The 15,072-nt window shown below is 39.3% G+C and overlaps 1 protein-coding gene across 5 annotated transcripts in view; it reads right to left on the bottom strand.

The window, feature by feature from the left end:
* PLCH2 (phospholipase C eta 2) overlaps positions 1-15,072 on the bottom strand; it is a 135,103-nt gene that overhangs the window by 105,200 nt on the left and 14,831 nt on the right. For all 5 annotated transcript variants that reach the window (XM_087755555.1, XM_087755559.1, XM_087755558.1 and 2 more), the window contains exon 3: positions 2,915-3,396. In XM_087755555.1, coding sequence (XP_087611681.1) covers positions 2,915-3,026 — 112 coding nt within the window. In that variant the 5' untranslated portion in view covers positions 3,027-3,396. The remainder of the gene's footprint in view (positions 1-2,914; positions 3,397-15,072) is intronic.

Genomic DNA, 15,072 nt, shown 5'->3' with positions numbered 1-15,072 from the left:
AGGTTGGGTTTTCCTTGCTGTTCTTATGGTCTTCATAGCTGCATCCTACTGCAACGATTCCTCCCAGTTTTCCCAGCATTTAGCGTTCCCTCTGGAATATTTCTGGTAAAGATGAAATACAATATTTAGGAGCACTTGCTGCTGCTGAATAAAGGAGCCTGGTTGAAAGCCGAAAAATAGTTGATAGGCAACTGCACTGGAATCACCCACAAAAAGGATAATGCTAAGTTACAGGGCTACCACTGTTTCTTTCTTATTAGTATGAATTGCTTTGACAAGAAAAATATTTTTTGTCTACAAAAAGATTCAGCATACCTCACTGCCTTCTTAAGAGGAATTCAGCAGACAAACATTTGTTCTAGCAAAGCTGCATAGACCGAATTCTGTAATTCTTATAAATTGTCCTCTCTCCTACAATCCTCCTCCCTCTCAAATCCACTGTTATTAAGAACATGATTTCAATCTAAAGACTTTCCTATTTTAGGATCAATGACCAGCACAAGATGCTTCAGAGATCTATGGAAATAAAACTTGCAATGCCAGATATGAAAATATGTATCTCTCTCCTACTGCTACATATAATCCTGATCTCTACCGGTTCCTGGATTAAACCCTAAAAATGATGCTTAACTGGAGTATGATTGATACCATTTAATAAATGGCAGATCTCATTTCTACCTACATTCAAAAGCCAGTTCTTGTTGGCCATCTTCTGTCTGCCTGTCTTGCAGAGAAGTGATACACATTCCTTTTAAATTCCAGTGCTTATCTCTTAAACCACCAAGACTTTAAGACTTCTATTCCTTTTCTCTCTCTCTCATCTGTGTTTACATGTCTTGTCAGCTTAATTTTTAGATGTATTGTTTCCAATCTACATTAATTGCCAAAGGGAGCTACAAGCCACCAAACTACTACTCATTGAAGATATTCCAGCTAATTAATGCATCTCTCAGAAAAACATCTCTGCTAACCAGTATTAGGAGGCAGCTAGAAATGCAATGGTCAAATTTAAAATGGGCAGGGTTGCATTCTTTCAGAAGAGTGTTAACTTGTTAGCCACATTTTCAAACTAAAACAGATACCTGTTTTCTGTTGAGGACAAGAAGGGATAAGAATAAGCAAATAGTCTAATATTGGTTTACCACAGCATTTGGACACAAAAATCTAAAAGCACAAGTGCAGTTTCTGTGTACAGCTGCTTGGTTTTATACTTGAAAACCTGCTTACATTGGAAATATGTTACTCTTCAAACACATAGACCTTAAATTCTTACAGATACAATGAAAGGCACACAGCCAGGAACACAGAGGCATCTGTTGGTTTCTGTAAAGGCACCGATGTTATGATTCTTTGTTAACAAATCATGGATGACATGCACGTCATCTGTGGTTTCAAAAGCAGATAGGTATGTATGTATCTCCAAATATGCTTATTGATGTTTGAAGACATTTTAAACTTCACGTATTTAGCAAACCAATAATTGAAACATTCCCTGCCATGAGAGATTCAGTTAAAGACCAGAAGGGATCATAGGCATTTTATGGGAAATGTGCATACCCCACTTAAGCCACAAGTCAGACAATGATTCAGAGCCAGTTTGTTACCAACACAAACTTGCACTGTTTGAAGGTCTGGCCAATAAGAGTACTCTTATGTTGTCCTTCAAATGCACCAGTGAATTTTGCTGTACCATTATTATTTACAGCCACAGAAGACAACACATCAAGATTCTAATCAGCACATTAGATGAGAGTGACTATTTGTATTTTTCCTTAACTTGGGAGTCAATTTCCCATCTATTTAAGCACATCTCAAAAACACTCCAGTCATTTATTCAAGTATAAATGTCACCAGTTACACAAAGATACTATGCTGTCTAGCACGTCTTGGGAAACACTGGTAACAGAGTCATAATTGTATGTTATCATGCAGCAAAAGTTTTCATAAGAATTCATGCTGTACTTAATGAATACCGAGAAAGCAAGTAGTTCCTTCATGCAAAATAGTTTCTAAAATACACACATAAATTTCACCCTCCATTAAAATCACCAAGGAACTAACTGCTTTTAGTTGAAAAGAGAGTTTAGGGGTTAGGGGTTAGTCTAGGTGTCAGTTTAAAACAGTGAGCCAAAAAAGGGCTCAGTTTTAATCATGTCTTCCTCCATGTTAGGGGGTTTGCTACTAGTAGGTGAACACAACACCATGCTGACAAACAAATAAAAGCAGTTTGAACTTTCTTAAGACTGCAAATATAGAGTTGATCATGCAAAACCTCCAGTCTAAGAATATGTGATGAGAAAATTTTAGTGATTCTACACATGAAGGTCCCTTCCCATGACCCAAACGTCACAGACTCTGTATACAAGCAAGTTCCATAAGAAATACTTATTCAGAGATATCCTTATTGTATAAGGCAATATTCCGTATTTTATTTAAACTTGCTACAATTTTTGCCTTCCATTACCACCTCATTTAATTCCTGGACTATATCAGGTGTTTACAGTCTCATATATGCCACCAACTCCTGGACACTACCAGAACAGGTCAAACACAGGCCAGAGTAGTGACACTTCATTTGCTGGGTTTTTTTCTGGGGGGTGAGGGTGGGGTTTTTTGTTTGTTTGTTTGTTGGGGTTTGTTTGTTTGTTTGGGGGGGGGCCCTAGGGGAAGTATTTGGTTTGGTTTTGGGCTTTTTTTTGTTCGTTTGTTTTAAACACACTTCACCCAAACTCTAATCATACCAACTACACAGAAAAAAAGAGACTGAGCACAATACAAGCACAATTCTCTCAAACAAATTTAAGGAAATCTAGAAATCCCATATGAAATCTCAATACAATAAAAGTAAATTGGGAGTAAAAAAGTACTTTCAATACCAAATTATAAGATGAAAGGACGGTAACCTTTCACTTACCTATTGTGATGATGTTTGCAGAGAGGAAATGGAAACAGTTTCCATCATGGAGCATGAGTTCTTCTTTTTGTGTCAAATCCCCTGCTACAGATTTTGGAGAAGTCAGAGCCATCTCGAGCTTTTAGAGCAGCCTAGCAACAGTGCTTGCTCCAAGTCAAAGTATTTCAGAACAGATATCTGCAGAAAGAGTCAGTTGACTAATAACAGTATCTGAGAAAAATGAAGAATTTCAGGATGTTGTTGGCTTACTTCGGAAGTCACAGCCAGTGCCTTCTCTGCAGTTTCACATTCAGGAGATTGTCCTGGTTTAATCCCGCTGACACATATTCCATGCATTGAAGAATAAAATTTATAGTATCAGCGTGGAGAAAGAACTACCACTGAGCTCAGTCTTGATAGAATGGATGCAATGGCCCTTCCCAGGAGCAAAAGAGTTACAAGTATTCGGTGTATCTTCCCAGGGTCTCTTGCATGTTGCAAACCTGGAGAAGACAAATTTTTTTTTTTTAATAATGGAAGTTGCTTTAACTGTTTTTTATACAATATTTACTGCAGGAACATAGCTAGATGACATACAATGGACTGGCCTCAGCAGTTGCTTTTACCCAGATAGCTCCTCACATAACAGAAGCCACCGACTCTTCTTTCCCTCACCCCAGTATTTTCTATAATCACAGAAAACTATGCTTTTGCCAGCAACAACTTCTCCAGAAACCAAACTACTCATGCTGGGTTTAATTTTTTATACACACACACGCGTGCACACACACACTTATAATATATACACATACACTTAACTCGGTCATTCTACGTAAGTGAACGTATCAGCTACGTTCCCAAAGGACAGCTTTGAGAACTCCCTGCTGTGACGCTGGCTTGTTCATTCAGTTCTGTCTCTTACCCTTTAAATCTCGTTTCTCCTCTTACGTGCCATCAACGGTCTCCGTACTGTGTCTCTTCATTGCTGTCTGGCATTCTCCTTCCCTTTCCTTACCTATCTCCTGCCCACTGGCCACAGAAGACTCACCTTTCTAAAACTTTCAGATGGATGCCTTCCTCAGAGAACGCAGGTCAAAGGCTCACTCCAAAACAGCAATCACACAAGACAGAAACCGGGGATCCTACCTTGTGCTGGTAACTGAATCTATGGGAGTCTCCTTCAGTTTGTAATTACAAGTTGAGCTCTGAAACATTGCCCTAACATGTTTTGTTGTGAAAGCACAGATCCAGTTTGACATTATTTTAAAAGAGAGAGGGCAGTGAGGCACCACTATTACTTTACAGTGAGTAGAAATAGAGGGGGGCTTTGAGACATTTGTAGCAAAAAATGACTAAGAGATGTCCCTGTTACAGCATCTGCCAGGTTGAAGTTGTACCTCTCTTCTTGTCTTTGGTCCGTCATTCAGCTTCTTTGGGAAGTCATTTCCTCTCTACAACTGTCTTTTTACCAAGCCCCACCTTCTCCATTCTCTATCTTGTCAAAATCTCCTCTGTTGAGAGGGAGGATGTCAGTCAATGAAGTAATACCCATACACAGAGCCAAATGCATAGCAACTTCATACATGGGACAGTAGTGCTTAGCAATATTAATTCTGTGCAAATTCAGTATCATTAAAATCACTTGTTTCCACATTTAAATGGGAAATATCTCAGTCTTAGGTATCCTGTGGCTCTGAAATACTTTTGGGCACATCAGCGGATGAAATTCATTTGGCGAAGAATATGTTTATTACAAAGCACAGCTAGGGCCACCAAAACCAAAATTATACACTTCGGACAGATTTCAAACTGACTGGATTAAAAGGGGTGTGAGATAATAGGTTATCAAAGATACTCCCTGTGTCGTGTCCCCCCCAAATATACATCCTTGTACATGTTGTTATCTGTCTCCGTAATTGTATCCCTTCATCATTGTCTGATATATACAGTTAAAAGAATACAGAGCAAACATTCTGCTTTAGACTGAACAAAAAAATTTCATACATTTCTATGTCTTCATTTTGTGCATCCCAAAATAAATGTTTTTTACTTTAAATTAATCATCAAATTAATACCAAAATTATATTTACATACACACACAGAGCTGACTCGCCAAGGCTCATTCTAAGCTTTTCTGTCCTGTATACACTTTTTACTAGACCCTTTACCGAGGCACATTTGTGATTCTGACACTTTTTGAAGTCCAGCTGCAACTCTTCAGCTTATAGGGTTACTTGCTCCTACACATAAGCTGTGTCTTCTATGATGCCAGAAAAAAGGTAAGCATTCATAACACTTTCCTGGCAAGACACACCATTTTAACACTGGAGGTACACCTCTTGCTGCAGTTAATTTGGGGATGTTTTGATGAAGCTAAAACTGTTTCTCTCAGCTCTTGTTGATCTGGTAAAAAGAAGCTATTACTGCTACATCTTCAGTGTTCTACCATGAGTATAATATGAATGGCATAGCAGCCTGTGTCCAGCTGAACTAATACTATGCATGTTGAGGAGGAGTAGGAACAAGGTACTTGAAACAAGTAGGTGTCAAACACAGTAGATGCTGGACTCAACTCAGCAGCAAGCCTGAGTTATCTACCAATAGAATCTGGGGGCAGATATCAACTTTTTGCTGCAACTCACTGTATGTGTAACAAGCACCTAATAAAACAGAATACTAATTCACGACTGTAGTCTGCTATCACGACCACCCTGTAAAAAGCATGTTGATAGATCTATTGATCTCACTCGTATTTTCAGATGTAGCTGTCTACATGACAACACTTGTATCCTTGTTACCACTCGCTGCTGTTATCAGCATTATGGAGTCTGCAAACTGAACCCCACACCCTGGGTTCATTTCTCTATTCCATATAAGGTGACAATATGAGAAACTCATCCTACAGCTACTGGTCGACTTCTGTCTCACAAGCTGTCTGCTAAATGCTGCAGAAGGTTAACAGTGCCAAAACTCTGTGTATCAAGCCTATAACCCTTTCCAGATATTACTATGGTTTTACTGGCTGTTTTAAAAAATCAACGACAAAAGAAACCCTGCAGCCTTTTACCTGTATTCAAGTAGGTATTCCCTACACACATCTTACACCACAGACAGCAGAAAATATCACCACCCAGTCATGGTGCTTTGCCCTCTCCTCTCTTCTCCCACCCAACTCTCAAACATGGAATTTTTGGAGGACTCTAGAATCCAAAGCAGATACTGAAGAGTTAGTCAAAAAAAAGAAAAGCCTTTTTTGTGTCTGCTTTTCAGTGTGAAAGCTGTGGGGTAAGGTAGCCTCTGAAACGTAAGCAGTCCTGCTTCAACTGTGAGTGAACACATATATACATTTAAAAATGGAAGAAAATCTTAAGCAGCTTTTGTTTCTAGTTAGTACATGTTCTTCAAATAAGCATGTACCATGCATACCCTTTTCCCTTTATTTTTTTAAAGGAATTAGAGTTCTCCCTTTCTGCTTGTATCTACTCACTACCTATAAAATCCTACAGCTTAAGTCTCTTAGGAATAAAATAGTCTTGTTATCTCTATAACAGCACCTAGTACAGGTCTCCCTGAAAGGGTTCATGCAACTGAAACAGTAACATTAAAAAAATAGAAAGAACTTCAGCAAAGGAATTATCCTAGTTTTTACACACAGAGCAACAGCATTGTAGCAAGGTTAAACCAAAGAAAAAACCTACACAGCTAGAAAACAGTCATTGCACACACTACTCAAACATTTCTATATGTCAGTGACTAGGAGCAAACATAGTTGCTGAAACTCAGTATTCAGCTGTGCAAACAGTTTACCAAGAATCAGACTCCTCACCCGAAGGGAAAGCCTGGTCTGCATTCAGAGCTGATCCTGCTTTGGGCAGAAGCTTGTACCAAACCACCTACCTTCTGAGGTCCCCTCCGACCTGAATTATTCTAGGAACGGAAATGAATTTATTGCTTGAAATAGAAATTGTATGATAGTCATCAGGAAAATTAATGACCCTATAACCCACAAGGTCCTTACATGGATTAAAATACAAGAGAAATGGTTTTTTTAATGGCTTTTGTAGTATTATCAAAGATCCCAAAGTTAACAGAGCTATCAGACTCCTTTAACAGCATCACCTTGTCCAGTAGTGATGTCATTAAAGCACGCAAATGCTGTAACAGTAAAGCCATTGTTCTCAGATGAAGTGAGCAACATTTGCTTAAGACTAAGCCTTTCTGTTATCACATTTGTTGTGGCTGCTATTCCCATACATTGTTTATACTGTGCATTTATGTAAACTTTTGCTGAAGACAGAAAACATGCTGAGACAGAGCACAGCTGAGGAAAAGTCTTAAGATATGATCCTGCCTTGATCCCCCTCCCCTGTAGCCTCTCCCTAAACCTTCCAAAACCAAAGCTAGGTAACAGATCTTCCTTGTCTAACTCTTCCATCCTACTCAATAAGCATCTTCAAAATTCCCTGAGCATGGCAAAATATATAATGTCAAGAAAGGTAGACTGAATACAAGGAAGAAGTGAAGTAGCTATAGTTAGCTAGATAAATGCACATTTGTTCAGTATATTTGCTTTCATTGCACCTGCCCCTGATATACACTGAATGAGAAAAGACTCAAGAAGGTTTTTTTCAAACTGTAGGACAGAACCAAAACAAGATGTTAGAAGGTATCTCAGGAGTTAAATCAACTGTATCCACTGAAGAAGCCCAAACTGCACTCAACACCATTTCTGGAGCTACTGCATTGCATACTCTGAGCAAGTACTTCTACAGATGACAGGCACTGCCTTACAGCAGGCGAGTTATCTGTCTGCTTTGTCATCTGAGCAACTTCTCCTCCTAACCACAATTTTATAGCCACTAGCCACAAAGTGCCATTTCTGGTACATGTGCATTAAATGTTTAACCCTGAGATTAATCCAGGAAGCCACAGTTCATAGGACAGATGAAACTGTTTTAACATTGAGACAAGATCTATCCATTTCCTTTTCAGAAAGTTGAACTGGTTGGTAGTTATTTTGCCAGACTCTCTCACCTCTTTGCTTTAGGGTTTTTTTTGAGAGGTCATTTCCTTTGTAGGAAGTTCAATCACTGTGACTCATTATACACCAAAGAACATATCCATGAGAGTGAGGAAGACTGAGTGGGCACAGATGTTCCTGCTGGCATATACTGGCATCATTTCAGTGAAAGCAGATGAGCTGCAATACTTTACTTTGTATGAGGATGTGGCTCACAATATTTTATTGTCTTGACTCATGTCAAATTCACATTCTTTACTCTTTTTTCTGATCTGAAAGTGAAGCTATTGTGACTCAGCTGATCTCTAAATGTCTTCTGTTTGCATGCAAAAGATGGTCTTTCTTCACTCAGTCCCGCCTTTTAGAGCTTCTGTACAGGTCCTCAGACTTCCCCCTCTTCCCGCCCCTTCTCTTCAGCATATGTGTATTGTTTGGAAAAAAAACAACAACCAACAAAAAAAAAAACCAGCCCAGCCCCTCTCCCCAAACCAGCAAGCTGAATGTCCCCATAAATCCTAGGCAGCCAACCGAAAAGCCCACAACCCTTAAAAATACAGCAGAATTCAAATAGGTGTCGCAGAACAAGATTCAAGGGCCAGACTTCCTATTACAGTAAATGAAAGAAGCTGGTTTTCCTGGAAAATTTCTTGTGAAGACTGTAGGATGAAAAACATCAGTTACATTCTCCGAAAATACTTCACCTCTGTTGTACTAGGAAACACTCTGGCCTCTGACAACAGCACTGCTCATCGACAAAAGTCACAAAATAGCCAAAAAAGAGCAACTGTATCTGTTCAGACCACATGAACAAGATTTACACTGACTGCTCACATTAAGAGCCCTACCTAAGTATTATTGTGTGAGATTCCATATCCCCTTAGAAAACGGGACTTAAAACCCTAGAGGGAGGATAGATATCACTTACAGACAAAAAAAGCTGTGTAGGCCATTAACAAGCCTTTAACCATTTTTATATCACTGTAGTATTCAGAGTTTAAGCCCAAAAGACCTGCTTTTGTGTTCAGGGAGGTATCATGTGGCGCCCACCAGAACTCAGACAAGCTCCGATACCCATCCAGAACAGATATACTGATAGTGTGGATGAAACATACAAAAACCAAGTCATCACTTAAACCTGAAGAGTTTGATCAGGAAGCAGATCAATAGGATAAAAGATCAAAGGGTTATCAAATGGGAGAAGAAAATACTTTAAAGCATTCAAATCTGAGACTTGGGATTTGCTTTTAAACTCTACTGCGGTTCACTATAACATGCTGTTCGTTTTAAAGAATGCAACTCCATTCACTGGGCAATGCCATTTGAGATAACTTGCACGCCCAGGCATGTTACTTCACATCCGAAGCAACTGCAAAATGAAAGAAGTCTGTTTCAGTACTATGGAACAAGGGGGTAAGCCCACACCTTAGGGTGTGATACAACATTCTTCTTCCCAAGGGACAGAGCACGCACAGAACAAACTGGCATGTGATACAGAGTCCTCTGGCAAACAATTTGGTTAAAAAATATAAGGAGGAAGCAGAGAAAAGGCAGTCAAGAAAAGAGGACAGAGTATCTTTCTGGCAGCCTGATACATTCACCTTACACCCAAAACACAGTCATCCCACTTAAAAGGAACGCATTAAACATTTGTCAGCTTTTCCTCACCCACCCCTTACAGCTTGAACTAGAGCTGCACATGCAGGAGAGCCCTGCATTTTTGCTGAATGACGTAACTGAATATTCCTTATGCAAGTAAGGAGACTTATTATTAAATCCAAATAATTTATTTCAGGCTTATATTGACTGTGTCATACGGCTTCAGCATTTACTTTACAAACAAACTTCAAATTTGCAACAAATTCTATATATAGGGGATAGGCTTGTTTGTAATCCCCTTCCCTATGTACCCTGAGTTGCCAAAAACCCTCTCAGTTTTATAATCGTTACTTATTGCTAGCCAGTTCCCAGACCTATCTGAAATGACAACGGAAACACAGCACACAGCAGCCTGTTGCTTAAGAACATTTGCATTTCTTATTAGGAAGGGAGAACTGGAAATTTTTATTAGAAGAGCAAAGGGAGTTAATTAAGCAAGGCTCTAAGTCTCATCCAATAGCTTGGCTCAAAAGTACTTTGAAAAGACAAGTTTCATACTATAGACCACAAAAACCAAAAAGCCTTGGAGAAGGAACGCGGAGAGGAAGGTCTCCATGTTAGGAGACAGACAGGAGGTGACTACTGCTGGAAACTAAGCTTTTCCTGCACACGGGAATTTGTGACTCATGTTAAAGAGGAGAGACAGATTATGGGCTCCAATGCCATTTGTAATCAAGAGATCTATAATACTAATAATGTTAACATTCTCAGTTATGTTTGCAGTCTTGGTCACTCTCCAGAAGCCCAACTTTTTTTTTTTCCTTTAACCTCATCTAAAGAGGCAGGAATTGCTTTTAAGAATAGCACCTACGACCTTTAATCAAGCTGCTTTAGTCCTGTAAAACAGTTTATTGCTGTACTGATCAATCCCTTAGATAGTAAGGAATAACTTATGCTGGGGGAGTTAGAAAGGAGGTGGCAACACGTGTTCTCCTTTTGCAAGTCAGTGGTAAGTGATCGGCTTTCTCCTGAGGATGCCTACTAGGACCAGATCCAAAAGCCTAAGTAGAAGAAGGAGGACAGTAAGAACGAATAAAAAATAAAATTAATATACCTTGTTAGCTAAATGGTGAGGTAACATGGTAACAATTTAACTATTGCTAGTGAAATGAGTTTATTACCTGAATTAAAAGCAAAGGCTTTTTTTTTTTTTACCAGCTTTATTCCAGCCATCTTTCAGCACATACTTATTATAGTGTCCCACCACTTGTATCATTACTAAGACAAAAACTTTATAGCAGATATTTATATATATAACCTCAAATTGGAACAATATGAAAAGCCAATCAGGGTAAAAGAAAACCTTTCAGATGCATAAAATAGATCCAGAGCACAGGTTTAACAACACTGATGACTACATTTTCCAATATAAAATGGCCAAAATTCCCAGTAAGGGAAGGTACGCATGTACTACAGCATCTCTGATCTGTATTCTGATTTCAGTTCCCTAACCTACTCTGGGTAACTGAAAAGGGATAAAACTTTGGCCATGTTTGACACAACTGAAAGCCAATAAGCAGGCTTCATACCACTGGAGAATACCAAGCACATGCACACACACTAAAAAAACTGAGCTAATTACATGCAGTTTTAGGAGAAGAGTACACAAGCCCATTCAATGAAAACTGCAAAAATAGGACAATCTAGTATTTAAGTTCCGCAAATGGTAGTCAAGGCTATTATCTTTAACTACACCACAGCTCCCTCTTTATAACGTTGTGCAAACACTGCACAAATCTACACTACTTCCAAATGTCCGACTTTCCCCGAAAGCTTTACAGAAAGTGGAAGCCAGTCATGACAGACTTCAAAACTAGAGATAATAGAAGGACGCAGAAATAATGAAGTGACCTTCAGTGACAGGGGGAAAGGTGATGAGCAGAGAGCACGGAATACCAATTCCAAGCACAAAAGAGAGAATGACAGACTTTGGCAGGATTGTGGGGTTTCAAATCCATTACAAGATATCCTCTCTAGTCTCTTACACCTTAGATTGCTTCAAAAATTTCATACCACAGATTTAAATAAGTGTACATGCCCAGCTTCCTCTGCAATTTAAAGCAGTGTACGTGCTCCTTTGAACACCTCAAATGCAATCTATTTGCATTGTCCTTAGAGTCACATGCTGCTTTTTGTTAAGATTAATAATTGATCTATATTTAAGTACCTTCTATAAGAAGCAGTTGAGTTGGGGAGCACTGAATTCTCTTGGTTTGCAACTCACACTTCATTTCCAATAAATACTCCTAGAACTGAGTTGATAATAAAATATTTTGTGTCAACTCTCCTAATGCCGTTGTCTATAAAGATCATCTTTCAGACATTTTTGAAAGCTTAGTAAGTCACCATCATGGACCTAAGGCTGGGCAAAGGTTTTCAGCAGGATTTGCACAGCTGGCAGCATTTTAATTTACCACAGTAACGAACCTGAACAGAATCAAAAGTACAGTCTCTTTTCAAGTGGGTCTTTCTTCACACCACCCTACTGTAAGACAGAAACTGAGTCGGTGAAAGTGACTGCTACATGTGTATACTGCAAACAAGAAAAACACATTTACACTTGGCAGCTTAAAGAGAAGGCCGTATTTTTTTTTTGCCAAACATACAAACTAATTTCTTAAATTAATGAATCTGCATTAGCAGGAAGGGGCCTAGGAACCACTCAATCCTTTCTCATTTTATCAAGTAGAGGGCAATGACACACACAAACACTAACTAATGGACTTGCTACAAGGTAGCAAGTCTTTAGGGCCTAATCCAATAAATGTCAAAGTACAGCTCTGCTTTGTTCACCACCTCATGGTGGACTTTAGTACTTTGTTGGTCAATAAATAACATTACTTCAATAACCTCCTCTCGTTCAGAATCCATCTAAACTCACAGGAGGGGAAGAAAGAAGTGGGATAGGTCACTTTATACTGTAGGAAACAAAAAACCTATTATTAAGTTATTTAATGAAGGATGATCCAAAAACAAAATCATAGACTGCAATCTCATTATCCAAGGCGTACAGCACCAAAACCACTAAGTGGTTTCTAAGTGCAAAGAAAACACACACCCCCCCCAAATCCACACACCAGAGGCCAGCTCTAAGCGGGCATTACAACAATTGGTAAACCCCATCTTCATCGCAGACTCACTCCGAGGCCAATGGGGTTTATGCCAGTCTTTCTGGCCATTTCAGCTATCTGACAACCTATCTTCAGCTCCACTCACAGCCAGCTACCTCTGTACGATCCCGTGTGGTCACATCCTTGACACACCAAATCAAGTAGAATATATTTCACTTAGTTCTTGCAGCAATCCCACTAAACAATACCAGGACATAACACATCCCAAAGTTCTGTTTTTCACTTTCTCCTCTGCAGGCTATATAGCTTCTTCTAGGCACCTCAACTGCATGCTTCCGTTGATACCTCAGGCTCCATCCCTTGCTCTTTTTTTTTTTTTTTAATAAATACAACACGAATTACATGTTTTCAGTTAAAGGCAGAGAAAACTTCCAGAAAATATGTTCCAGCATCTAAGAGCACTAGGAAATCTGGAATAACAAGCTGGAGGGGGGCACATGGAAGGGGAGAAGAGGCAGGGAGGAGCTTCTTTTAAGTTATTTTATAGTAACTAGTCCTGCAAGGAGAGCTATGAAGAGACATCCTCTTAAAATCAGATTCAACACAAAAAGTGGTATTGCAAGTTTCTGCATAACGGCCTTTGGCAAACAATACCTGGAGGGGATGGGAACTACATAGCTTTTGCAGCACTTTCAGTCTCTCCCAGGAATGTTAACATGTAAAGCTCCTTCACCTTCCCACCTGATTTCCCTCTTAATTTCTGAGGCAATCCAGAGCTCCCTGACAACTATTAAGATGCCAGCAGATTCTCCAGGAGCTATTCCTTAATTAAATGGAAACAAGTGAGGCTGTGATAAAAAACACAGGGCCAGATCAGAGCCAGGTGTACAAGAAACAATTTCAAGTTGCATGCTGTATTTCTGACTCAAATGGATCCGAAAACCTCACTCAGCTAATACTTTCAGGTCCATGGATATGGGGAAACTGCACTTCTAAAATTATTTCGGTGCTTATTTTAATGTTTACCTCATGCTTGCTTGAAATCCAACCTCAGATAGATCAAACAGGGAGCTCTCTAACAAGTGAGATCCAAAGGCCTGCAGGCTAGATTCAAGCAGCTAGAGGCTTAGCAACAAAATCCTTACCTAGCTCTTCTCGTCAACAGAGCCTAATGCACTTGACTCAAACAGTGTATTTTATTGTGGCCATTTTGCACCTGAGGAAGTTGCTCATGACATGTAGCCTGAAACATCATCTCCCCATCCAGAACCCTATCCTCTTCATTTTCTCATCTCTTAAGTGAACGCTTCAGGATTTTGGTTCAATTCCTATTTGAAAAATCAAAGAATTTTTCAAGCGTGGACTCCAGCTACCACTGTTCCTTTGTTAGCCATTAAACCTCCTGCAGAACAACAGAAACCAAGATTCTCAAAATACTGAAGCATTAGACCTGCTTGTTTTCATGTCTACACTCAAAATTTCTATCAATAATGCACAGACTTATGTGCAGTCTGCCAGATAGTGATGTACAGAAAAACAACAGGAAGGAAAGTCAGAACGTTGCCTAAGCATGTGTAAAGATCTGTCACAGCCTGCAGTTTTACAGGTACCTATCCAATGGCTTTACTGTGTACCTGCGTGTGCTGAAGGCAAGTGCTCCACCCCCACAAAATGGAGGCAGATTAAACAATGAATAAAAGGTTTGGAAATTCCCTACAGATTTAGAGTCTGTGTTCTAAGCAGTAATGTGGAACTCCAGAACTTCATAATGACTTGCAGCAAATACCGGGCTCAGATGTTCTACAAACCGGACACGTACATTATACTTAGTTCAGGGGCTGTCCCTTTGGAAAAGGACTTGGCTCATGTTATACAGGCCTTTTCTTCACTGTCATCTGATCCTGAATGCATGATCTACACCCACTACTCATTTCACATATGCCATTAAGAATTATTCACAATAAGTGACATACGGGAAGGTTTGCTATCATTTAGCTAGGCCAGCAGTATCAGTGGGAGCAGAAGTTAACTCACAAATAAGGCCAAGACAGAGGAAGTGAAAGAAAATTCAGGCATAACACTGGAGAATATATTTCAATAGTAAGATCAGATTAATTTAAGTTATCATGGGAAGCAGTGGGTCATTTTATAGATAACTAATGCAGAACTGAGATATCCTGGTGCATGACAAAAGTATTGTGGTAAATTCAGATGATCCTTAGTAACTGAGAGACTGTCTTTACCAAAAAAATCTCTTTAGCCTCATCCTGTTACCCTCTCAAATTTATTTATATAGTCATTTTCTCAGGTCTGGACAAACTAACAGGACTAACAAGAACAAACTCCAGTGATATTCACAAATAAGTTGGCCCCTCTGAATTACGTTTAAGAACTGAGTGCTCTGTACATTTTATTTTACAACCAAAGTAAGG

Source organism: Nipponia nippon, unplaced genomic scaffold, assembly GCF_047370975.1.
Source record: "Nipponia nippon isolate SJK-2023a ecotype South Korea unplaced genomic scaffold, ASM4737097v1 scaffold_19, whole genome shotgun sequence".
Lineage (NCBI taxonomy): Eukaryota > Metazoa > Chordata > Aves > Pelecaniformes > Threskiornithidae > Nipponia > Nipponia nippon.
This window is presented reverse-complemented; position numbering and strand designations above follow the sequence as displayed.